The sequence below is a fragment of the Typopeltis vanoorti genome, chromosome 19 (assembly GCF_054136105.1).
Source record: "Typopeltis vanoorti isolate ZY-2024b chromosome 19, IOZ_Tvanoo_1.0, whole genome shotgun sequence".
NCBI classification, from domain to species: domain Eukaryota; kingdom Metazoa; phylum Arthropoda; class Arachnida; order Uropygi; family Thelyphonidae; genus Typopeltis; species Typopeltis vanoorti.
This window is the reverse complement of record NC_143567.1, coordinates 36,077,759-36,103,354: the sequence shown is the minus strand read 5'-3', so window position 1 is coordinate 36,103,354 and position 25,596 is coordinate 36,077,759. Positions and strand designations below refer to the sequence as shown.

The following is a 25,596-nucleotide window of genomic DNA, read 5'->3' as shown; positions in this document are numbered from 1 at the left end:
TCTGAAGTTTTATCCTCCCACCCCCAATAGTTGTTCTATTATCATTGTTGTAACCTAACAATTGATAACTTTTAAATGTTTTTCTTTCTATATGAAAGATTTCATAAATATTCACTTTCGAGTTCCAAAAACCTCATTTCTCTCACAGCAATATTACAGTGCTCTTTTCACTCCGTGCATGCTCCACTATACATCACACTTCTGGTTTTTATTTTGGTCATGAAGTGATAAAAATGAGCCCCCATTGTGGTGCTTTGCTTGAAAACAGTAAATCTTTCACACTTCATGTGTGTGCAAAAAACATGCACATTCTTCATTGCAAAACAAGTAAGTTTTTTTGTATCATATATACATTTAAATTATGTTATAGTTATCATTACCAATAAATTAATTTTTAATCAGTCATATGCATTCATTTAGTTTAGTATTAACCCTACAAATATATATATACAGTACGCACAACATATGCAATAGACAATCTATTATTTAAAGACAAAGCAGGTGCACAATATATGGCGAAGGTTTTTCATTTGGTTATGCTATAAGTTAAAGATGCCAAGAAATTATATTCTTAGATTAACACTTTATCCAAGTGTAAGCAAACAAAGTTTGCATGCGAAGTACCTTCATGAGTGGGCCACTTGTTAATGGATTAGCCCAAGAATATAATTTCTTGGCATCATTAATTTATAGTGTAATATAGTATTGTCATAAGCTTATTTAGTTTCACAGTTCACAACATGAATTAGCTTAATGCAGATTCTTTTTTAATACTGTTATTTAAAAAATACAAGATAATTGTATTTTTTAAATACCAAAATAAATCGATGACCGGATCATGTTACTGAGTGCTTTGTGAAAAGTGAGTCTGGCTCCACATCGAGTGCCACCTACTTTTTTGTTTCATGAATAGTCTTTCCTGTTAAATTATTGTTTATGGATAATTTATATAAATTCACCTTTCATCATAAACAATAAACAAAAGAACAAACAAAATGAGTTGTGATGAGCTGTATTGTGGCATACATTTTAAACCCACATTAAAGGAAAGCCTATTTCTGTATAACTATGTGTGATGTATAGTGAGAATTAAAGAATGTATTACTTTGTTTTGTCAACAAAATCGCCTATAACAACATTTATATAAAATAGACTGGAGATACCTTGAGCAAATAAGATTTTTCTTATCTAGTAGAATTAAGTCATATTTCTGGACCCTTGCTAAGGACTACCTCTGGCAACCCATTCTACATATTTACCACTCTCTAACCAAAAACTGAGTCCACAAGACCTTGTTAATCACACTCTTACACAACTTCCAGGGATGGTCCTTGTTCTCTCTGCTGTCTCATGATTTCACAGACATGTGACCATCTTGGTCACTCACCTCTGGATCCTCTCCACTGCTACTTCTTTATCACAAGAAACCCAGGTGACCGAATCTGTGCATAATAGTCCAGATGTATATAGAAATAAAAAAACAGGCCTTATAAAGAGGGGATAATAGCATCCTTAACTTTACTTGTCAGTGTGTTACTTAACATGCAGTGATCTTATGAAATATTCTGACAGTTTTTGCAATATGTTCCCTGAATTTCAACTCTCTGTTTACCTCATCTCCAAATCCCTAGCTTCATCAATTTATTGCAGTTCAGTTACATCTATGTAATATACAGCTGTATCCTCGTAGGCAAAGCTGGATTTTGCTCTCAAATCATTCTTAATATCTTACTGTACAAATTAATCAAGGAGAAGGCAGTGCCCCACCCACAAAAGGCTATTATACCTATAGCATATTAGTACTGAAGACTGGCTAAGTGTTTGACAATCTGGAAACAATCCTCTAGAGCAGTGATTTTCAACCTTTTTCATAATATGGCACACCTAGACTAATTATTAAAATTCTGCAGCACACTAAAAATATATTTTTTAATTTTGTGATGATCTGGCAAAAAAAGCAGGCATAATTATGATTGATTTATACACACGAGATAAATAAATGCACAAATTACGACATTATTTCTTTCAATTAATTTGTTTTCACAAATCTTGCGGCACACCAATGTGCCGCAGCACACCGATTGAAAATTGCTGCTCTAGAGACCAAACATGGAACCTCTTTTTAACTGAGTATTGAAGCTACTTTCCAAGTTCAATATTTCATGCTCAGTCTCGAAATGGAAGCAAAGTGATTATTTTGGTTATGGACAAATAACCAAATTCTTTTATGCTGTCATCAAGTTCAGCACACTCTCTCTCTCAAACATCACATGCTGTTTTTTTGAGCCAAATTCCATAAATTCCAAATCCTTCTGCTTATGTGCCCTTTCCTTTCACATCTCCATGGCTGAAGTTCCCCATAATAATTACAATTGTCCTGCACTTGTTGAGCATTGCTCATGCATATGCTACTCAGCCAATACCAAAAATTCACTATACCTTTTGTCCTGTTTACTTTTATGCTATACTATACTAGACAGCCTTGAATACACTAACTCTCTTAATCTATCATTACAATACCTGCCTGTTTTCCCCCCTTATTCAGTAAAAATACAACATCCCTTACATTCTATCCCTGTAACTAGAGCTTCCTCCATAAATCAATTCTCACTAATACCTGTAATCTTTGGCATAGTTGATCTGACCAATGCTTAAGAACTCCTCACTCTTGTTCCTAATACTTCTTGGTATTAATATACATGAACTGCAATATCCCCTAGAGCCAACAGGTGTCCTTGCATCTTTTAATGATCATCTCCCATTCAACATCTGAGAACTTAGAAACTATATTTCAGCATTCTTTATCTTTTAGATTCTAACATTCCCCTTTACATGTGTTCACCCCCCCCCCCACACACACACCAAACAGCCTGATTTCCGTTGTTCTGCACTTCCATTCCACAACACTTTCTATAGATATTTAACTCCAAGTCATCCATTAAATTCATTTCATAATCTAAAAACTTAACACTATTTCCCCCTATATAATCTGCACATTGCAAAAGAGCAAATTTTGGCAAAAGAATCCCGCCCATTTCCAGCCAGTACCTCTTTTATATCTGCTTGCAAAACTTCAAGAAGGAGCTAATATTTGTATCTGAAAAAACCATTAGCTCCTTCACTTTCCCCTCTTTGCAGTCTTATAGACAGCACCACAACACTTAATCTTTGCATCTGAAAAACACAATTTCATCACAAGCATACACCTGATCATGAAATCATCATAAAATATCATTTCTTTACTGATCCTTTCTTGCTTTCTGACTCTCCTTTCTTTTCACTCTCACCTCTCTTCTCTCAGTCTTCTTTGCTGTATCACTTGCAGATAATTCTCCATTCATTAAATTCACGATTTATCATATGGAAGACTATGTAAGAACTTCATTCTCACATTACAGCCAGCTTGCCATTTCCCCATCTTGTATTACTTCTTGTGTTATTTTTCTACAAACTAACAGTCCTATCATTTACATTTCTTTCACTTGCACTCCTCCATCATCCTTCTCTCATTTTCTGTGACCTTTGCATTTCACATTTTTTATCACATTCACCACACTGCTATCTCAATAATGTACAAATGCATATGCTAAGTTACTTGCCAGGAACTTTTGATGGCATTTTTGTTTTTCAGGACTACTCTTTAAGCTTCTTAAAACCACATGATGTTCAGATTTTTCTCTCCTTGCAGACTTCACATGCCTTCCTGTTGGAAATCAGGTTTTTGTTGCTGTCGGAAGAAAACATGTTTTCTTCATGTTTTAGCATTTGGTCTTTAAGGATTGGTTGTTGTTTTCAAACACAATTTTTCCTTCAATAAATATCCATATATTTGAGTCGACAGTTCACCCCTAAAATATGCAAATTCACTTATTCTTTTTAAACTCTCATACATGTTTTCCTTCTCAATGTAAAACTCATTTTTATTTTGCTCAAACTCAAAAGATGATCACTTCCTGTTTCAACTTTATCTCTTGTGTACTTTCTATCCTGAAGATATCACAAATAGCAATCATTAAGACTTTTATTCCTTGTGCCTCTTACTATGTGCATTTATGCTAGAACATGGTGTTAGTAACAACTAGTCCGTATCCTGAAGAAATCCAGCAAGTACTTAGCATTATTAATAGCTTTGTACTTTCTCCAAATTTTCCTAAAACATTTCTATATGCCTGGAATACTGTTGTTTAGGACCTTAACAAGAACCAGGTTTCTTTATAATGACTCAAAAATACTTTTTTTTCAGGTGTTTTTTGGTCTCATAGAAGTCCCAATGTACATTTTGAAAGAGGCTCACTCTTCTTGAAACTGCCATTTATCTTGCCAGTTAGTTTACTTTGTCTTGGTTGTACCAAATACATTAACTTAGTATTTCTATAATTTTGCTGCTCATCTCAGCTATTTTCTTGTGATGCTTTCTTATGATAATGGTGCCCATCTTTATTGTTGAGTTTGAGCTTGTTCCAGTAGCTAACTTGCCATTCTTCATCCTGGTGGGTTCCTAATAAAAACAAGAAATGCCTAACCTAGCAGTGCCATTTAATCATGTTGTACCATCACATTTTTGTGTGTGGTTTAAAGGCAATATAGGATACAATTTGGTTGGTTAAGGTCCAAATTGTCAGCACTACAGAATCGTGAGGAATGGACATTAGGTTAAAAGCTTTCATTGATATTTCTTACTGGGATGAGTTTTCTCTTGGTTATCTAGCTATGATCCTTAAATGATTAGTGATTAAAAAAATATGGTAAACAAATTTCATAGTGTGCATGCATATTTGTAAAACTGATATTTCTAAATTATTATGTTAACTAACATATATAACCAAGGGGGAAAAAAAAAAAGATAGAACATGCTATATTACTGATTATACCTGAGCCATTAGCTTTAAAGCTGTGTGAAGTCAAAATAGCACCTTTGTTTGAAGAATTTGTGCTTTCACGATGCAGAGTACTATTACGGCTTGTGCTTGGACGTGCAGATTCATCTCTGCTGCGATGAATAGAGGTAGACTGGGAAGAGGTTGTGGCACTTGTTCTTGTAGTGACAGAACTGCTATTGGGACGGCTTAAGGCACGAGAGGTAGAGGGTGATGGGATTAATTCAGTTCTTGCTTGAGGTAAAGGCCTTCTCCTACATTAAAAATGTATACTTTTTTAAAACCTGAAGTAAGAAAATTATAATCATCCAAACAATTTAATATACTGTATATGTCTGGGTATAAGATGATACCTGAAGTTTAAAAAAAAAATTGATAGAACCAGGGGGTTGGCATATATTCTGGGTATAAAACCTGAACTTTTGAATTCTGTGATAGAAAAAGCTCCTGCAGTAATGTATAATGGGTAGCAATGTTATGTTAGATGCATGTACTGTGTTCTATTAAGCTTTTAGTATGCTCAGTCTACTGATATATTAGGATATTAATATTAATATAACCGTCTTTTAAATTTCATTTAAAAGACAGTTAAGTAGTAAAAAACAAGGAGATGAAATTGAATATATAAAAAGAAGAGCAATAGCCAAAAGAGAAACCAGAAAGAGACATAGAGAAAGCTGGAAAAAATTTGCATCATATCTAGAAGGAGAAGATGGGATAAACTCTGAACTGTATAAATTTGCTGGAAAAAAAATTCATCTGAGATTATTAAAATTTTTAAATAAAATATATACAATGGACAAATACCAATAGAATAGAATACAAGTATATTATTATTATTATTATTATTATTATCTGAGACCTCCATGGGGTCAAGGACTCATCGAGGGAGGCTGTAAAATATCTATATTTAAAAAAGGGAGATAAAATAAAACTTGCTAATTATAGAGGTATTAGTTTATTGAGTACATGCTATAAAATATATAGTAGAATACTTAATGAAAAATTGAAAATATACAGTGAAAAAATATTATTAGAATGTCAAAATGGATTTAAAAAAGGATGCTCTACAATCTTTTTTTGTTTAAAACTACTTATGGAGAAAAGAAGAGAATTTAATTTAGAAACTCATCTTTTGTTTACAGATTATGAAAAAGCGTTTGACAAATTAAAAAGATATATACTATTTTGGTATATAAATATTTGTATTTGATAAATGTATTCAGTAGGACAAGCATGTAGTTTTTTCATTTAAATCCTATAAAGCCTTATTAGTAATAACATGTACAAAATATATGAAACCAAAGGTTGGTATAAAAGCAACAAACAGTTTTATTGATCATCTTGTACAGGAAGACAATGCTCATAAATGCAGCAGTAAAGAAAGCACCTGAGATGATTGCTATGTCTACATTATACTAAAGTGAAAGAAATGTAAGAAGCTTACAGTGTAAAAATTTTTTATTGCCTCATAAGTGGCTGGTCTGGTTGGCTGCATGGTTAGCATATACATTCTCCAGCCAAGAGGCTGTAGGTTCAAATCCCATCACAGACATGGATGTTTGTGATTATCCTACTAACTTGGCGACTCTACCACTTCTTGTAATGGAAGGTTTCACTTCCAAAACCCTTTGAGGTAAAAGAGTAACCATATGATGCCCAGTGATGTCACATATAAAAAGCCAACTAACTTATATGGTGAGATAACACAAAATGAACATTTTGAAAAGAGATTTTGGGGACTGTCTTATATATATCTTAAACAAGCTATAATACAGTTATTTATTGTATGTTTTGTGAAGCACACTCTTGATATATATAGCAATTAAAATAATACAGGTGTTACATACATAAAGAACTGTTTGATTATATGAGGGAGGGGGCTGAAAAGTTCTGATAAACACCTAGAACAAAAACGACTGGTTTGTGCAACAAGGGAAAGACTTTTTTCTCAGAGGATTGAAAATGATACAGCAGTGTTGTAACAAGTGTATAACACTTCTTGGGGAATATGTAGAATAATGTCGAAGTTACATAGTTCAACCTCAATTTCTTGATGGTGATTATCAAAACTTCTCGGCTCAACCTCGTAAATGCATAATTTTGGTTACTTTAGGAATAGCAAATGAAGAAATTACTTGGCAGAGAAGAGCAGTTTCTTCATTTGCTATTTCTAACTCATTACACTTGAAATAAAACACAAAATTCAAGTAACGAGTAAATGCAATCAGTTGTAATTGCAACTCTAGTAATAATAACATATATGTCCTTAATAACATATCTACTTCACTCGTGACCTCCTCTACTTTAGTAGAGAAGTCTGAAAAGAGAATGCCATCTGTCATTACACACAGAGAATAACCTCAAAGAAAATTGTTCCAATTATACAGAATGAATGACAGACCACAGGATGATAATTTGCTGAGAAGCCTCTATGTTAGACCCTATCAAATGCCTTGGAAACATCTAGTGTAGCAGCAAAGGTTTATCCCAATCTTTTCATGGCATGTATCCAGAATAAGTTCTTTAGATGAGAAGATCTGCTATTGATCTTGAGTAGTGGAATGTATCCTGATGGTCACCAATTAGCTGGCAGTTCTTCAAGTAATGAAGTGGACTGTTAATGACCTTTTTCCATTAATTTAAAGGGCACCAACAAGAGAGAGAAAGACTGATAGTTTGAGTGCAGACTTTTTTTTAATTTATTTTTTATGGGCTAAATATGGGTTCGCTTCCATGATGTGGGATAGATGCCAGCTGAGTATAATATAATTATTTTCATGAACTGAAACTTAAGTACAAATTTAACTATATAAAATTTTCAACCAACTATCAAGAGTATCTTCAGTATGAATTAAAATTAAACAAAGGCACAACACAACAAAGACTCAGCAATGAGAACTGCCAGCCACAAATAATAAAGTAGAGCAGTATAGTCCATATATATATTTAAAAAATATAAATAGGAATGCCTGTGTGAAAAACAATATCCCATAGAGGGAATAACTTAAGCCCATCTCCTCCAAATATAGGATTCCTTCAAAAAGACTAAAGTCCTACATAAAAGCCATTTTTCTTATTTGAAAAACAAATAAGAAAAACAATATCCCATAGAGGGAATAACTTAAGCCAATCTCCTCCAAATATAGGATTCCTTCAAAAAGACTAGTCCTACATAAAAGCCATTTTTCTTATTTGAAGCAATTGTATAAAGATCCAAATAGATCTAACAGGCTTAAGTTATCACCTTTATGGGAAATTGCTCTTCTCACAGTCCTCCCTAGTTAATTTTATTTTTTTTTAAAATAACGTATTAACTTTAGAGAAGATGGACTGTGCTAATCTTACTTTATTCATGTGTTGTAGAGTGCTCATTGTGTTACTTGTGCCTTGTTTTTTTATTTAAATAATATAGGATGAAGATAAAGAACAGATGTTAGTTCTACCATTACTAATTGTGCTCAAGAAGACATCTTAAGCACAATTAGTGATGGTAACAGGAGGGAGAACTGTCAGAACAGAAGAATCCTTCTTGATATCTAAGTTGTTCAAGATTCTTTTGTTGTCTTTCTGGCAGAAGGCTAGAGGCAGCATGACATGCATGTTCTTAGTATAGTTGGAGGTGATTTGTCTTAGTCACCTATGCAGGAGTTGAAAGAGGAGAATGATGCCAGGAAGTCAGCTTTGTCTTTAGTTATTGTTGCAATAGTGCCACCTGGAGGAGAGCACAAACAGATAGAAAATGTTTGTAATGGACCAAAACACACAACTGCCATTTGTGCACAAGGTTTCTGTATTTTGTTCTTTTAAAGTCAGACTTAGATTTGCAATTGTTGCAGGGTTCAGTGCAATTTGAGAATGAGGCTCGAGTTTTTGTGATATGCTGTTTTTAATTCCTGGCCTGTTTTAGTACACTTTTGATAAACCATGATTTGGATATTGGAAGGGAGTCCTCTTATTCCAACATACATAATTTCTGTAACATGACCACAGCAAGTATTTGAATCTAGAGATTATGGTGTATTGAGTTACTGAGAGGACAGGTAACCACAACAGTGTATCTGAAAGGAGGAACAGTTAAGAAAAGATAGGTAGTTGGGTAAGTTGAGAGGATTTTTCTCATATTCTGATTGGTAGATGAATAAAATAAGAAGTCAAAGAGATGAATGTTGCATGAAGGACAGTGTTAAGCAGGAGAAAGTCAAGAGGAGATTCAAGGATGGAAAAAAAAAAAAAAAAAAAAAAAAAAAAAAAAAAAAAAAAACGCCGAATGACAGAAGGAATCATACAGAGTGTAAATTAGACAGTTTAGACAGTTCAGGTAAGTGTGGATGCTGTAGTTGCAATTTGGGGTTCAGCCTAAAAAAAGAGGCCAGGTCTGGACATCTATACATCATTTTGGTAAAGTGAAAATGTGGAAGAGATTTTTTTTAAAAATGAGATGCAAATGAATGGTTTGAGCAATTTCCAAATCAAATCAACATGAAACTGATGATGCTATTGGCATAAAAACGGGAACAACCAATTTTTCAAAGTTATGAATTAAAAACATTTAAAATTTTGAAAGAATTCTGCAACGCCAAGATGCTAATAACAGAAGTTATTAGAATGTGATGATAGCAATGAAAGTTAAATTAAAGTCACTTTTCGTTTGCAAATACCACACATCTAGATACCTCAAACAAGAAGCATATTTGTTGTATGGTTACAGATTAAATAAAATTGCACAGATGAAGGAAGAAAACTATTTATGGAGTAGAGATCAGTAATCATCAACTGGCAGCTAAAAAAACAGCCGATGTGTTCTGTCTGATTATTTTCTGTTGGGCTAAATTGTGCAATAAATGTTTTCCTTATAAAAAAATAAATGTGCTATTGTATTTTAAATTATAAAATATATATATTATTATAAAATAAAAATATATAATATTTTATAATTTTATATATTTTTTATATATATATATATATATATATATATATATATATAATACAACTTATAAATATATATATATTATAAGTTGTCTGTAAGGATAGAAAAATAAGAATACCATGGTGGACACCAGATGTTAAAGAAGCAGTTCTAGAAAAGAAAAAGCACATATCAAAAGTTCCTAGAAAGTAAGTCGGCAGATGCCCCAAAAAAATATAGAGAAAAATGTAAGGAGCTAAGCTATGGATAAAAATAGCCAAACAAAAGTCATGGAAAGACCTTGGTAAGAATATATAAAATAAATATTAGGAAGGTGGCAAAATGTCCTGGAGGCTACTGAAAAAGCTTTGAAATGAAGAAAAAAGTACTATAAAAGAAATCAAAGGTGATAAAGGTGACATGAAAACTGAAGACAAGGATATCCTGGATGTCTGGAGTAATTACTTTGAAAGCCTGTTCAATGAAATAAACAGTGACAGAACTCTACTAGAATATTTTCAAGAGGAATGCAAAGAGAGTACATATCAATGCTTGAGGTAGAAAAATCCATTAAAAACTTGAAATGTAGAAAAGCAGCTGGGGTAGATGATATTCAACCAGAAAAGCTTAAGTATGGAGGTATAAAAGTTTTGTAGTGGTTACATTGCATACTTCAGAGGGCCTGGTCAGAAAGTCAAATTCCAGATGAATAGAGCTCTAACAGTTCCCATCTATAAAAAAGGAAATAAAAATTGAATGTGAGAATTATAGAGGAATTTCTCTACTATGTTCCAGGTAAGATTTATGCAAGCATACTTGAAAAGAGGTTGAGAAAGATTGTGGAAGAGAAACTTAGAGAGGAACACACTGGGTTCAGGCCAAATAAAGATTATCAAGATCAGATTTTCACTTTGTGACAGTTGAGAAGTCATGGAAATATGACAAGGTGCCCAGAGAAAAGCTTTTCAAAACATTACAATTATATGGGGTAAATGGAACATTATACAGAGCAATACATGAAGATGGTTTGATGTAAAATCCAGGGTAAGACAAGGATGCACATTATCTCCACTCTTATTCATCATCTATATGGATCACATAATGAAAGTGCCATTAGGTTTGAGGATGTCAAACTAAGCTTTTGCTTTATGTAGATGATGATGCTGCACTCTTAAACACATCTAGGACAAGTTTCCTGGATTTTCTAACTAAATTGTATAACAGCTGTAACAAATTTGGTATGAAAATGCAGTAAAAAGACCAAAACTATGAAAATAGGCAGAAACATTGAACACATCACCAGCATTCTGAATGGAGAGCCTATAGAAAAAGTAGAATATTTCAGCTATTTAGGCAGAGTTTTTTTCTTTTTTTTTTCTTTTCGTGAAGATGGCAAGTTAAATCTGAAAATAAACAGAATAAGTAAAGGTGGTATTGGTGGGTAGTTAGCTGAATAAATTTATATGGAATAAGAGAGATATTAGTCAAACACCAAACTAGCAGTATACAAGACAGCATTCAAACCAGTTTTAAGTTATGGATCAGAGTTGGAAGAATAAAACACTTGATCAAAGACTAGAAATTATAGATATGAGAGTTCTAAGAAAAATTAGGGGAGTGAACAGATGGTATCAAGGCAGAATCATATTAAAAAATGAAGATATTAGAAAGGAACTTAACATTGTGAGCATTAAAGAATGTGTTAGTAGAGGTAATCTACAATGGTATGGCCACTTAAGCAGAATGGATGAGGAAAGGTTAGTTTATTTATTCTTATAGCAAAAGCAGCTACAGGTCAATGTCCAGACCAGAAAGGCAATCCATGGCCTCATCTGTTACCCTGTGGATGTCCTGGAGGCCACCACCATGAAATTGGTGCCTTGAGCAGTCATTCACAATAAGGGTGGTCTGATATTCTCCATTTATGCAGTAGGTAGCCACATCTGTTCTGGTTAGTTCTGATCCTGTTGACAGATGACCAAATCTTCCTAGGAAGGGCAAAACCAGGATGCGAAGCACAAGGATCTTTAACCAGGAAACCATTTGTTGGAAGATTGTTGGACCAGTGTTCTCTCCACATGTCAGGTGTTGATGGTAAGGCAGCTGAAGAGAGTTCGTTCATGGACCAGAAATGGTTTTGTGATTTTAGGCGAATAATACTGTATATTATCGTGCATAATGCAAACTAGAAATTTTGTTTGAAAACTAGCCCTAAAATGCCATGTCCACGTATAATGCGATCTGTTAATCTTGTTCCATAACATTATAAATAATACAATACGAATTACCGAAAGAAATATTTATTTTAAAACAAAATGTCAAAATCCTTTAAATTCTTCTTAATCTTTTGAGTTGTCAAACATTTCATTTATAAATTCATCTGTAGGGATTGCGTCATTAGTGTAGCAGTTGTCGTCATCATCTTCATGCTCTCCAATTTGTTGTGCATCATCCTCGCTTTCGTATATGACGTTATCTTCGGATCCATCCACTGAATTACTTATTCCACATTTAAGAAATGAGCATTGAATCATTTCAGATGGTATCGAATCCCATGCTTCTTTGGAACTCCAGATCACCCCAGATGGTGACTAGGGTGATCTCAGGCTTCTGAAAATTCCTGCCCTTTGTCATCTTCACCAAACCAGATGACATCCATTCTCTCCATTTTTCACGTAAGTGATCTTTAAATGGCTTATTCAAGCTGACATCAAGCGGCTGCAAAACGGAAGTTAGACCACCTGGCATGACTGCTAGGTCTGTACGTAGCTCATGTGCTTTCTCTTTGCTTGCCTCTGTTAAATGCACCCAGAACATATCCCAGACTAGCATGCTTTGTTGATGTAACAAGCTACTTGGACGTATGTTCCATACTTGATCCAGCCACAATTGTACACCTTCTTCATCCATCCAACCTTTCTGATTGGCACGAACAATTACACCTGGTGGAAATTTCATATGCTTCGGAATTTTCTTCCTTTTAAATATCACTGTTGGCTTTAATTTGGTTCTGTCTGCCATGCATGCTAGAACAATGGTAAAATGCGTTTTTTCATGTCCCGTTGTTTTTATGAAGACACCCTTTTTACCAACTGAGTTTACTGTTCGATTCCCAGGCATATCAAAGTACATGGGCGTCTCATCCATATTGCCAATTTGGTAAAGTTCATATCTGTGACGCTTCCGTAATTTTATGATAAATTTATGGAAGACTGCACTTTTTCTTCAAGCTGCTTTGGTAACTTCTGTGCAATTTTTGTTCGGTATCATAACGTTAATGCTTTGCATTCCATAAATCTGTTGCACCACCCAGGCGAAGCAAGAAAAGATGAAATACCTGGTGTGTCCTTGAATTTACCATTCTTGAGTTGTAGAGCTTGAAAATGAATTGCATTTCTTGTTACTATAATGCCATCTTGTCGTTGCATCAAAACCCATTCATTTAGCTCTTCTTCAAGTTCTGGAAAGGATGCTACATCTCCACGATGGGCATGTTTCGTTTTGGGGATTTTTTCAAGGCTGTCTTTTTGCTTACGCCAAAGTCTAATATTACTCTCTGCTACACCAAATTATCTCATAGCAATGCTGTTATTATGTTCTTCTGCAAACTGCATGACACGCAATTTAAATCCTGCTTCAAAAGATGAACGTTTACATTTCTGTTGGCTCATTTTCAGGCTAGGTTTGTTTAACAAATAATATTTAAAATGAACTGTGGTTAAACCGATATACCTAACTGTGCTCTATCATTCTTCGGCAGTGGAGAGCGCATGCGCAGATACGATGAGCGCTCGGTCGCCGAATGCGAGTGGGTCAAGTAGATTTGGTTGCATAGGCATTAGGTAGTATATATTGTCTGTGCAAGTCTAATAAGATGTTATATTTTTTTTAGGATCCGCATATAATGCGAACCCCTAACTTTAAGTAGTATTTTTTACCATAAATTTTTCGCATTATACGCGATAATATACAGTAGGTGGATTTATGAGAGTCTGGTCCAGGGGTGGGCCAGACTCTCATAAATTCATTACTTTATTAAATACTTTAATTGAGGCTTGTCTTCTCCATATATTTGGTGAAGCAATATTAGATAGAACAGGCAGCCAGCCTTCCCATGTTGCCCCCCCCCCAAAAAAAAACTACCAGTAGTGTCATCCTTGTTGTACATTGCTGGTGCTTCAGACACAAGAAGCCCCAGAGATGTAGCGCTGGTAACATGAAGCTAATGTCTCAAAACCAGGCGTCGAAAGGTACCAAGCCTCCTGGACCACTGCAGCAACAATGATAAATGTTAGTAAAACAGGTGTTTGATGCAAAGATGACAGAAAAGAGACCTAGAGGACGACCAAGGTCTAGGTAGATTGATTCAGTCAGAAGTGTCTTAGAAGCATAAAATGTTAGCTATGACAATATTGGAGAAAAATTGTTGATAGGGGTTAATAATGTAAACTCAATCATGTAGTGCTGTCATAGTAGCCCGAACACCCCTTTGAGAGTACATATCAGGAGTTGATGACAATGATGACTGATTATAAACACAAACTCTTTCCTTCCCTTCCCAATTGTAACATCTTGTTTTTCTATTTTGAAATCTGAGTTCTTGAGTATAAACAAAAGAGCTATCACTGAAATAGGTCATGCAGGTGGAGCAGAAGATAGCAAGCCAGATAGACAAGTTTTTCTGATCATGTTATATCACTCAAAATCAAGTAGGCAAAAATATGAATTAAATGTATTTCTCTGCATGCCAATCAATCAACAAACAATGCATGCCTACAGTGGGCAGATGAATAATATCCATGTATGTATTATTTCATTTGGCTTTTAGAAGATACTACCAGATAGTTTTTTCTATCATTTCAGGGTGATCATGTTATACAGTTTAAAAGCATCATCTTTTAAATAAGAGAAATAAGTACTTTTTACTAACTGGTAACATATGCATATGAAGAAAGATTTTCCTTAATATATGTAAATTTTCATACCTATGGCTAACATATTGATTATTCCTAAGTTTTTCTTCATATTTAACTGCAGACCGCCAATCGCTAACAATACCCCGAATATGTTCTTCAAACATTGCAGATAATCGAATTGTCATAGAATATATCTGGAATGAGGATAAAAATGATTGTTTATATAGAATTTTCTTTAAAAACAATTTTGATAAAGGACACAGTTTCACAAATTTATATGTTAAAGACTGAATAGCACTGCATTAGTTTTAATCACTTTTGTTACATACAATTATTTTTTTAAATTTTCAATTGTTCACCAGATAATTTGCTATATTATTTTTGAAGACAGCAAACTAAGAAATTCAGATCTTTTTGCAAATGTAGATCTTTTTTTTAAGTACTTAACCTACTCAGAAAGGAAACAATGATACCAACGCAGAAACAGATATAATGAAAAATAATTAATAGGCTGTATAGTGAGAAAATAAGAAATGATAGTAGCCTGAGGTTAACAGGGTTATCAAAGAGAACTGGACTTTTTCCCTTATCATTTCAATAATCATTTTGGAACTTTCTGGAAAAGAAAACTATGCAGACACTAGAATATAAATAAATAATTTACTATCTAAAATTAATTATTTATAGCTGAAATTTCACAAGCTTAAGCTATAATTATCAGAGGCAATTTAACACTATACTCTCAGTGAAGACACAAACTAAAATGACCTGGATAACAAGGGTAGTCAAGTGGTGATTACTGTTGTCGATGCTGATGGGTATATAGGGCAGTGTAAAACCTGTGCCACTTCCAGGAACAGTCTCTCCAATTTAAACTGGGATTTTAGTTATTTATTTAGTGTATGGGGGGGGGGGGGAATACAGGAAAATTACTAAGCAAAACTATATACAGACTGACAGTTCAGTTAATCAGTTGATGGCACTGTCTGGGAGTAAATGCAAATTCTTGAGGACTCCAGGAAAGAAGTATATGGGGTAGTCATCAGTGATATGATGCATAGTCTGCACAGCACCATACATAGCAAAAGGTGACTGTGAAATCCCCCACAGATGTAATAAGTATGCACAGCAGCCTTGTCCAGTCTAAATCTGTTTAGCCAACTCCAGAGGTGTCAAGGTAGATTGAATCCTGGCAGTTTGATAGTTGGATCTGTGATGAGGTATTTGTTTGTACTTTATTCCAGAATCTTCTCCACCAGTCCTGAGGACCACCATCTAATAATTCCACAAGCCATATGGGAAATCTGGAGGCAAGGCAGTGTGCTGGAGGTAAAGAGATATCTTGATGAATAGGAAGATACATGTTATTTCTGATTTTCTTTATTTCTTTCATGATAGCTTTTTCTCTTCTGAAGCATGGAAGAATGATGTGGGAAAGAACAGGCAACAACGAGAGAGGAGTAAATGGTAAGGCACCACAGATGGTATTTACTGTTATGTTAAACTGTGTGTCTATGAGAGTTGTGTGGTAACTTTGGCTCCAAATTGGCAAGCAATATCCTGCAACAAGGAAAACTAGAGTCTGGGCTGCTGTTGTTTTAAGAGTTGAGGCATTGCAACCCCAAGTTGTGCCTGTCAACTTTTTTATGATGTTGTTTCTGGTAGATATCTTTAACTTCAGTTTTTTTCCAAGTGTTTTCAGTAAGTTAGACTGGAATTTGTAAAGTAACATGGAAGAAAGCTAGTCTAGTTTACAAATCCCAGTTTCACCTGTTTCATCACTACATAGAATCCAATTCTGATAGAAGGATCAACTCTGAACACAAATGTTTTATTCTGCAAACTGACTGTAACCCAATCCTTGTGATAAATATCATCTAGTAAATTCCTGATATGTACTGCTATGGGAGCAGAGAAGTAGGATACTATGATAAAGATAAGCTGAAGATAAGTTATGATTAAGATAAGTTGGCATTATTATCAGCTTCCTATCATCAATATTTTCCCAAATTAGTATGTTATCTATCAGAATTTGAATACTGTTAGACATAATAACTCAATCTTCTGTTCGGTCTTTACCTGCAAACCTATCATCAAACAGCTGTTTTTATTTAATGAAAAGTTCTTTCCTATTTATTTATTTTCTTATATATGATTCTTATACAGTAAACCCTCCTATAACGCGGTTTCCATATAACGCGGAGCCAAAACTGCGACAGCCCTCCTATAACGCGGTACTCTTATAACGCAGTTTCCATTCAACAACATTCCATCAACTTAATTGGTTTAAGAAGATTCTCTATAGCATGAATTTATCTATGTGTTAAATTTTTACAGTTGAAATTAACGGGGAATTCCCTTCTTTTTGGTGAAGGTACATCACCATTTTCCAATTTCAGTTATCAGGGAATTCCCCTATAAGCGAAGAAACGATGCGAGATTGTTCACAGTGCTCTGTTTTAATGCTTAAAATAGACCGTATGATTGGCTGTTGTGTATTTGTGTCGATTTTTTTTTTTTATCCAATAGCGCTGCCGAACATTCGCTGTTGCAACCACCCACTTTGTCATCAATTTTAAGTGCAACTTAGTAGGAAACTGTCTGTAAATCCGTGCAGACGTACATATCACGATTAGTGTTCAATAAAGGGCCTTTTGCTCGCTTAATTTGTGTTATCGTAATTGGACAACATTACACAATACTGTAGGTAATATTTTTTATTTGTTGTAAAATAATTGTTAACCCCAGGTTTGCATAATGTCAGACACAAAAGAAACAAGAAAACAGTTAAAAAGAAAGTTTATATCTCTTGAGGACAAAATCCAAATTTTAAATCGTTTAAAGGGTGGAGAAAAAATATCGTCTGTTGCAAAATCGATAAATTTGAATGAATCTACAACTTGAACCATAGAGAAAAATGCGGAAAAGATAAGGAAAACTATGGCAGATGGCTGTCCGTTAAGTGCAAAACGTGTCACCCGCGCGCGAAACATTAATATGGTTAAAACCGAGTTTCACTCCACGCGGTTCCCATATAACGCAGTATGAATCAATCTGATTCGTACTAATTCTGAGTTTCTTATAGCGCGGTTTCCATATAACGTGGCACGAATTAACCTGGTTTGCACGTTAAATCTGAGTTTCTTATAACACGGTTTCCATATAACGCGGTACGAATTAATCACGTTATAGGAGGGTTGACTGTAATCTGAAAACAAACCCCAACTCAACATCACCAGAGTTAAAGATCAGTACCATCAACATAAGAAGCCTGAATGGCAAAGAAATGGAGCTAGTGGAGGAATTAGATAAGTACCAGATCGACATAATAGGGGTGACTGAAACAAAAAAGACAAAACTGGTGATTTCTTTCTGAGCAATAAATACAAAATGTTATATTCAGGCAATGACAATCAGGAAAAGAAGGAGTAGCCATAGCATTCAACACAAAATACGAGGCTCATCTTCTTGAATGGCAGGCAGTGTCAAGTAGAGTGATTTGGGCAAATATCAGAATTGGGAACTGGACAATGAGACTTATTTGTGCCTATGGTCCAACAGAAGGCTCTACTAAGGTAGAAGTGGAGGAATTTTTTGAGGATCTAGAGAAAGCTACTGACTCAATGAAAAAGGAAAAGTTGGTCCTTGTTGGGGGATCTGAATAGCAGAGTAGGAAATGATTGCGAGACATACAAAAATATTTTGGGAAAATTTGGAGAAAAGAGCAAAGCTAACAATAACGGCAAATATCTGTTGGATTTCTGCTCAGGACATGGACTGGTTATTATTAACACCATGTCCCAACATAAAAATGTGCACAAATTCATATGGAGAGAAGAGGCAAGGAATAAGAAAAGTCTCATTGAATATGTTATTGTTGATAGTGATGTTTTCTCCCTGGTGCAGGACACCAGAGTGTACAGAGGATTTGAAATTGGAAGTGATCACTATTTAGTCTTGAGCAGGATAAAATTGAATTTCATATTGAAAAGAATAACATGTAAGAAAGTTTTAAAGCGAATAAAAGTTGAGCAGCTCTCAGATGTGAACTGTAGACTAAAATACACAAAGATTATTGAAGAAAAAAATGAAAGAGTTTAAGAACAGAAATCAAACCTCGGAGATTCAGTGGCAAACTCTGAAGAAAACATAGATTGATTCTGCCAGAGAGGCATGTGGTGAGGTTGTCTGCAAGGATAAAAAAATCAGAACTCACTGGTGGACACAGGAAGTTAAAGAGGCAGTGAAGGAAAAGAAAAAAGCATATCAAAAGTTCCTGTCAAATAAGTCAGCTTTTGCTCTTATAGAATACAGAGACAAATGCAAGAATGCTAAACACTGTGTAAAACTAGCTAAACAAAAGTCATGGGAGGACTTTGGCAAGAATATAGAAAATAAATATCAAGAAGGTGGGAAAATATTCTGGAGGGTGTTGAAGAAGCTAAGGAATGGAGGAAAGAGTGCTATAAAAGGAGTTAGAGATGATAAAGGTGACATGAAAACAGGAGAAAAAGATATCCTTGAAGTATGGAGTAATTACTTTGAAAAACTGCTAAATGAAACAAGCAGTGATGACAGCACAGTGGTAAAAAACACTGACCAGGCATTCAGTCAGGAATACATATCCATACTTGAAGTAGAAAAAGCCATCAAAGGCTTGAAATGTGGAAAGGCAGCAGGAGTAAATGATATTCGACCAGCAATGCTGAAGTATGATGGTATAAGTCTTACAGTGGCTGCACTGCATAGTTCAGAAACCCTGGACAGAGGGACGAATTCCCGATGATTGGAGTAGAGCTCTCATAGTACCCATATATAAAAAGGGAAATGAAACTGAATGTGAGAATTACAGAGGTATTTCCCTACTGAATGTTCCTGGCAAGATCTATGCAAGTATACTTGAGAAATGGTTGAGAAGAAAAGCTTGGTGAAGAACAAGCTGGACTCAGGCCAAATAGAGGCTGTCAGGATCAAATCTTCACTTTACGACAAATAGTCGAGAAAGTATGAGAAAATGGTGTCAATGGGGCATTATATCAAGCAATACTTAGTCTTTATTTGAGTTGTAAGTCAGCAGTTAGAATTGAAGGAAGTACAGAAAGATGGTTTAATGTTAAATCTGGTGTGAGACAGGGATGTACATTATCCCCTCTGTTCACATTATGAAGGAAAGTGGTTTTAAACATGATATCAAAATTGGAGATGTTAATGCTTTATGCAGATGATGTTATACTTTTAAATAAATCTGATACAAGTCTGCAAGATTCTCTGACTAAATTGAATAGCTCTTGTAATAGATATGGTATGAAGGTCAGCAATAAAAATACAAAGACAACGAAAATAGGTAGAATCATTGAACATGTCAACTGCATTGTGAATGGAGAACCTGTGGAACAAGTGAAACATTTCAGCTACTTAGACATGATTTTTACTGAAGATGGTAAATTAAATATAGAAATAGACAACAGAATCAGCAAAGCTGGTATGGTAGGAAGTCAATTGAATAAATTCATATGGAATAAGAGAGAAATTAGTCGGAACACTAAATTAGCTGTATACAAGACAGTGTTCAAACCAGTTTTAACTTATGGATCTGAGAGCTGGGTCAGAAGGAAAACACTTGACCAAAGACTAGAATGCTGATATGAAAGTCCTGAGAAAGATTATAGGCATGAACAGATGGCATGAATGGCAATATCATATTAAAAATGATTATATTAGGAAAGAATTTGATATTGTCAACATCCAGGAATGCATTAGCAGAGCTAATCTCAGGTCGCATGGTCACTTAAACAGAATGGGCGAAGAAAGATTAGCAAAACAAGTGTTCTCTGCCAGGTTGGCAGTAAAACGACCCAGAGGAAGACCAAGATATAGGTGGATTGATACGGTACAAAGTGCCTTAGACGATAGAAATATAAGATCTGATAATGTTGGAGTCTTGACAAGTAACAGACTGATTTGGAGGAAAATTGTTGATAGGAAGTTAGTAATGATGTAATTTTTTTTTCATGTAGTACTATCATATCCTGTACACCCCTTGAGGGTACATGGCAGGAATTTGATGATGATATATGATTCTGATATTGATGCCATTTTTTCATTCCTCTAATTTTAATCTTAAGGCTCATATCAGTGATCACTAGATACTGTTTTATTTCTAACTCAATTCTCCATAAATCAAAACTGGTTTGAACATTCTTGTATAAATAAAGCAAGTTTAGTGTTTTTGGCTAATTTCTCTCTTATTCCATTTATACTTTTTCAATTGCTCCTGACCATATCAGCTTTGCTTATTCTACTGTCTATTTCCATATTTAATTTGTTATCTTCATTAAAAATTGTGCCTAAAAATAATATTTTACTTGTTCTGTAGGCTATCAGTTGTCATTTTTCATGTTTTCATTGATGAATTTTTTCTGATTTGATCACCACCAATTCTGTTTTTTTTTTTAATTAACTAATACTGATCTGAAGTCAGATAAATCAGGGGTTCTCAAACTTTTTAAATTTTGTACCACATAAATAAGAATTAAAAAATGTATGTACCACCATAAAAGCATTTCCCGATTTAAAATAATACATCCTAAATGGAGTGTTTATAATCAAAGAATAAAACATTTTAAATTTATATTATTTATTTATATTCGTAAATGAAACTTTTACATTATAATGAAATATAGTAAATGGTGGGTAATAAATACATTTTTCTGAACATTTATTTAAATATTTTGTTTAAAACTTGTATCACCAAAAATAACATTACGTACCATTAGTGGTATATGTACCACAGTTTGAGAAACGATGAGATAAATAACACAGCTCTAGCTTCTTTGATATACCCCCCCCCCCAAAACCACACCACAGATCCGACTAGTAGTGTAAACAGTTGACCAAATCAGTGAGACCTCAGCATACTGTATGGTATGGTATGTAATATAGCTTGTCTCAATGTATGCATATATATACACTATCTGATCAAAAGTATCTGGACACCCCCTCTGTAATTTGTAAACTAACATCTAGATATTACTATGACTCACTTACCGGTATAAAAGGAGGCACAGAGCTGTGAGTTGTTCAGTGATAAGAAGTAAAAGAATGGGTAGGTCAAGGGAGCTCAGTGACTTTGAATGTGGACAAGCATTGGTTGCTACATCAGTAAGAAATGTCAGAGACATTTCAACCCTTCTCAAGTTGCCCAAATCAACAGTTGGTGGTGTGATTGTGAAGTGGAAACGTGAAGGCATACCCACAACAAAACTGTGGTCGGGTAGACCGCGTTTAATGACAGACGGGACCGTCGAACGTTAAAGAAGGTAGGTTCGTGGAAATCTGCTCGCCCTTGGACTCCCATTCCTCTTATCGAGAGTTAAGAGGAATGGGAGTCCAGGGTCAAGCAGCAGCCCATAAACCAAACATTTCTCCTGTGAATGTTAAGCACCATCTGCAGTGGTGTAAAGAGCGAAGCCACTGGACAACTGGAAATGTGATTTGGAGTGATGAATCACGCTTTACCATGTGGCAGTCTGATGGGAGGATCTGGGCGTGGCGAATGCCTGGAGAACGATTCATGCAAACGTGTGTAGTCATTCAAATGTCATTGACCACAAGTCATTCATGCAAGAATGACTTGTGGACAACAACATTGCAGAAATGGACTGGCCACCCCATAGCCCTGACCTGAATCACATAGAACACCTTTGGGATGAATTAGAATGCCGACTTCGCTCCAGACCCCAACAACTCACATCACGAACTGCTCTGGCTACAGCTCTTCAGGAAGAATGGGCTGCCATTCCTCCAGAGACGTTCCGACAACCGATAGAAAGTCTCCCTGGCAAAGTTTATAATCTGCTTGCAGGCAATTTTTATGACCGATCATAAACAGCGGTATTCTCTTTCCCAAATGTTGAAAGGTTTCGATGTGTGAAAATTAACGATACACAAATGTTATTAGGCATTCTGGGTTCTAGCTTTTCGAGCTATCATAGAAGCAAAGGGTGGACTCACCCCATATTAATGTCGACTACTGGAAAGTGTGTCACAGGGAAAGTCTCATTATAGTTTCGAGTAGATGTCCGGATACTTTTAATCAGATAGTGTATGTGTGTGTATATATATATATATATATATGAGGGTGGTCTGAAAAGTTCTCGGCCTCAACCACAGATGGCAACACTATCAGCAAGATTTTTTTTCTTCTAAGTTGGCACATCTGTCATAAGCATCCACGTGAAATTGTAAGTCATACAGGTGTCTGAAGCAAAAGTGTTGTCTGTATCCCTTGAAATGGATAAAATTGAGTACGTGCGGTTATAAAATTCTTTGTAAAAGAAGGTTTAATGCCAAAAGAAATTCATTTGAAGTTCATAAAAGTTTATGAACTTCAAACGAAACTCCTTCATTTTCTAAATTAAGAAATGGGCTGCAGAGTTTAAACATGGCCATACCAGCCTTAAAGATGATTAATGTGAAGGATGTCCAAAAAGTGTAACATTACCAGAAATCATTGATCAAGTGCATGATATGGTATTGGATGACCGGTGAGTCAAAGTGCATGAAATTGTTGAGACTATAGGCATTTCAAAAGAACGTGTAGGATATATTTTGCATGAAGAATTGCAAATGAAAAAGCTTTGCTCAAGATGGGTGCCACGCTTACTTACAGCAGATCAAAAATGCACTCGCATGAAAATCTCTGAACAGTGCTTGGAGCATAACTCTATCCATAACTTCATTCCTCCTCCATCCATCCAGCCTTTTGCATGAACATGTACAAACACTCCTTTAAGCAGTTTTTTCTTCGGGTAGCATCTTCCTTTTAAAAATCAATAGTGGCAGCAATTTTATCCCATCAGCACAGCAGGATAAAACAACCATGTAGTGAGTTTTTTTTGTGCCCAGAAGTTTTAACAGTAACACTTTTTGTGCCCTTGGAATCTACAGTTTTGTTTGAGGGTGCATCAAAAGTCAGCAGAACCTCGTCCATGTTTTCTATTTGCGCAAGTTCAAAATTTTCTTGTTTCCTTGCGTTAATGATGAATCGATGAAATTCAATTTGCAGACACTGAAAGTCCCGCTTTTCTGTAGTCTAAAATCCAAGTATTCAGTTCTGTCTCAAGTTCTGGCCATTTAGCAGTTCCACTTCGTAGATTATGTTTATTGTGAATTGCTTTTTTTTAGATCCTTTTCCTGATTCCGTCAAGTTCTTATAATTTTCTCAGTTGGGGGTAGCCCGAAATGCCTCTCTGCAGTCCTGTTTCCATGTTCTTTAGCATATGCAATCACACGTAGCTTGTATGCAATATTGTAGCAATGCCGACATTTTTCAGCCATAATTTGCCAAGAAATTCAGAGCAAATTTAACGGCAGAAATTTATCACCGTTCACAACAACCGCGACAACAATTGGAAAGTTTAAACGAACAGGAACACAGCTGTGATCGTCTATGACAGCGCATGGGCATCCACTGAACTCTATGTAACTGGAATGCTCTCACACACTGCAAAGAAGCAAGAAAGAAATCGTGTAACTCGGAACAGAAAAAATATCCAGAAATGAAAGTAATAAAAATCTGAATATCGGCATATAAGACGCACCTGTTTTTCAGACCTATTTTCAAAGAAAAAAGTGCATCTTATATGCCGGCAAATACAGTAATTATCTTAGTTTATATTAAATTAAAGAATAATGATACTTCTGAAATTATGGTAAATTTTCAGAAGTTTCATTAGGGAAATCTCCAGGGAAGAAGTATCCTCAAAATTTACCATAATAAATCTTCTGAAACTACATACTGGTAGATGAAATTTTCCATTTTATAGAAGGCAGATAGTTGAGAATTAATACAGTCAAGAAAGGGACAAGAGCTAGATTTTTCTCTCATAGAGCAGTTCATGACTAGAATGACTTATTTTATGTGGAGGTGAGAGCACATAAGAAACATTCTACAGCTTGGATATAAAGTCATCTGGTCCTGATGGTATCCCTCAAAAATTGTGCATTAAATTTAAGCTCCTGAACTAATGCCCATCCTGTACTATCTTTATAAGTGTTCATATTACTCATCTGGCATCTATTGTACAGCCTGGAAATAAACCTACATCCAACCCCATCCCTAAAGAAAGGAGATAAAAGTTAGCCATCTAACTATTACTCTATTGCATTAAAACCTGTCTGGGTAGTGACCTTTCCCATAATGCATAGCATTATACATGTTTGTAAGGATATGTGCTTTGCATTATAGGATACTAAGGCAAGTGATGTAAAGTCATCAACTTCTATATACGAGTTGCCCTGTCCTGAAGTTACTTCAGGCACAAACTTTGTTTGCTTACATAAAGGATTAAACAAAAAATATAATTTCTTAGCATCTTTAATTTATATATATCATCATCAAACTTCTGATATGTAGCTTCGGAGGGTGTATAGGATATTATGATAGATAGTACTACATGAAAAAGTTACATCATTACTAACTAACATCAATGATTTTCTTCCAAATTAATCTATTAACTGTCAAGACTCCAACATTATCAGATCTTATATTTCTGTCATCTAAGCCACTTTTTACTGTATCAATCTGCCTACATCTTGTTCTTCCTCTGGATCTTCCTCTGGATCTTTTTCCGGCCAAAGAATACTTGTTTTGCTAATCTTTGATCTCTGCATTCTGTTTAAGTGACCATACCATCTGAGATAAGCTCTGCTAACACATTGCTGAATGTTAACAATGGCAAATTCCTAATAGCCTCATTTTTAATACAATACTGCCATTGATGCCATCAGTTCACTCCACTATTCTTTCTCAGAACTCTCATATCTATGGTCTCCAGTCTTGGACCAAGTGTTTTTATTTCTAATCCAGCTTTCAGATCCATAAGTTAAAACT

At 35.0% G+C, this 25,596-nt stretch overlaps 1 protein-coding gene across 1 annotated transcript in view; it reads right to left on the bottom strand.

Annotated features, from left to right (window-relative positions):
- The window catches only part of BRWD3 (bromodomain and WD repeat-containing protein), a 451,316-nt gene that overhangs the window by 23,466 nt on the left and 402,254 nt on the right, over positions 1 to 25,596 (bottom strand). The window contains 2 exon segments of the mRNA XM_090409588.1: positions 4,872 to 5,131; positions 14,772 to 14,896. Of these exon segments, the coding sequence (XP_090265714.1) occupies positions 4,872 to 5,131; positions 14,772 to 14,896 (385 nt within the window).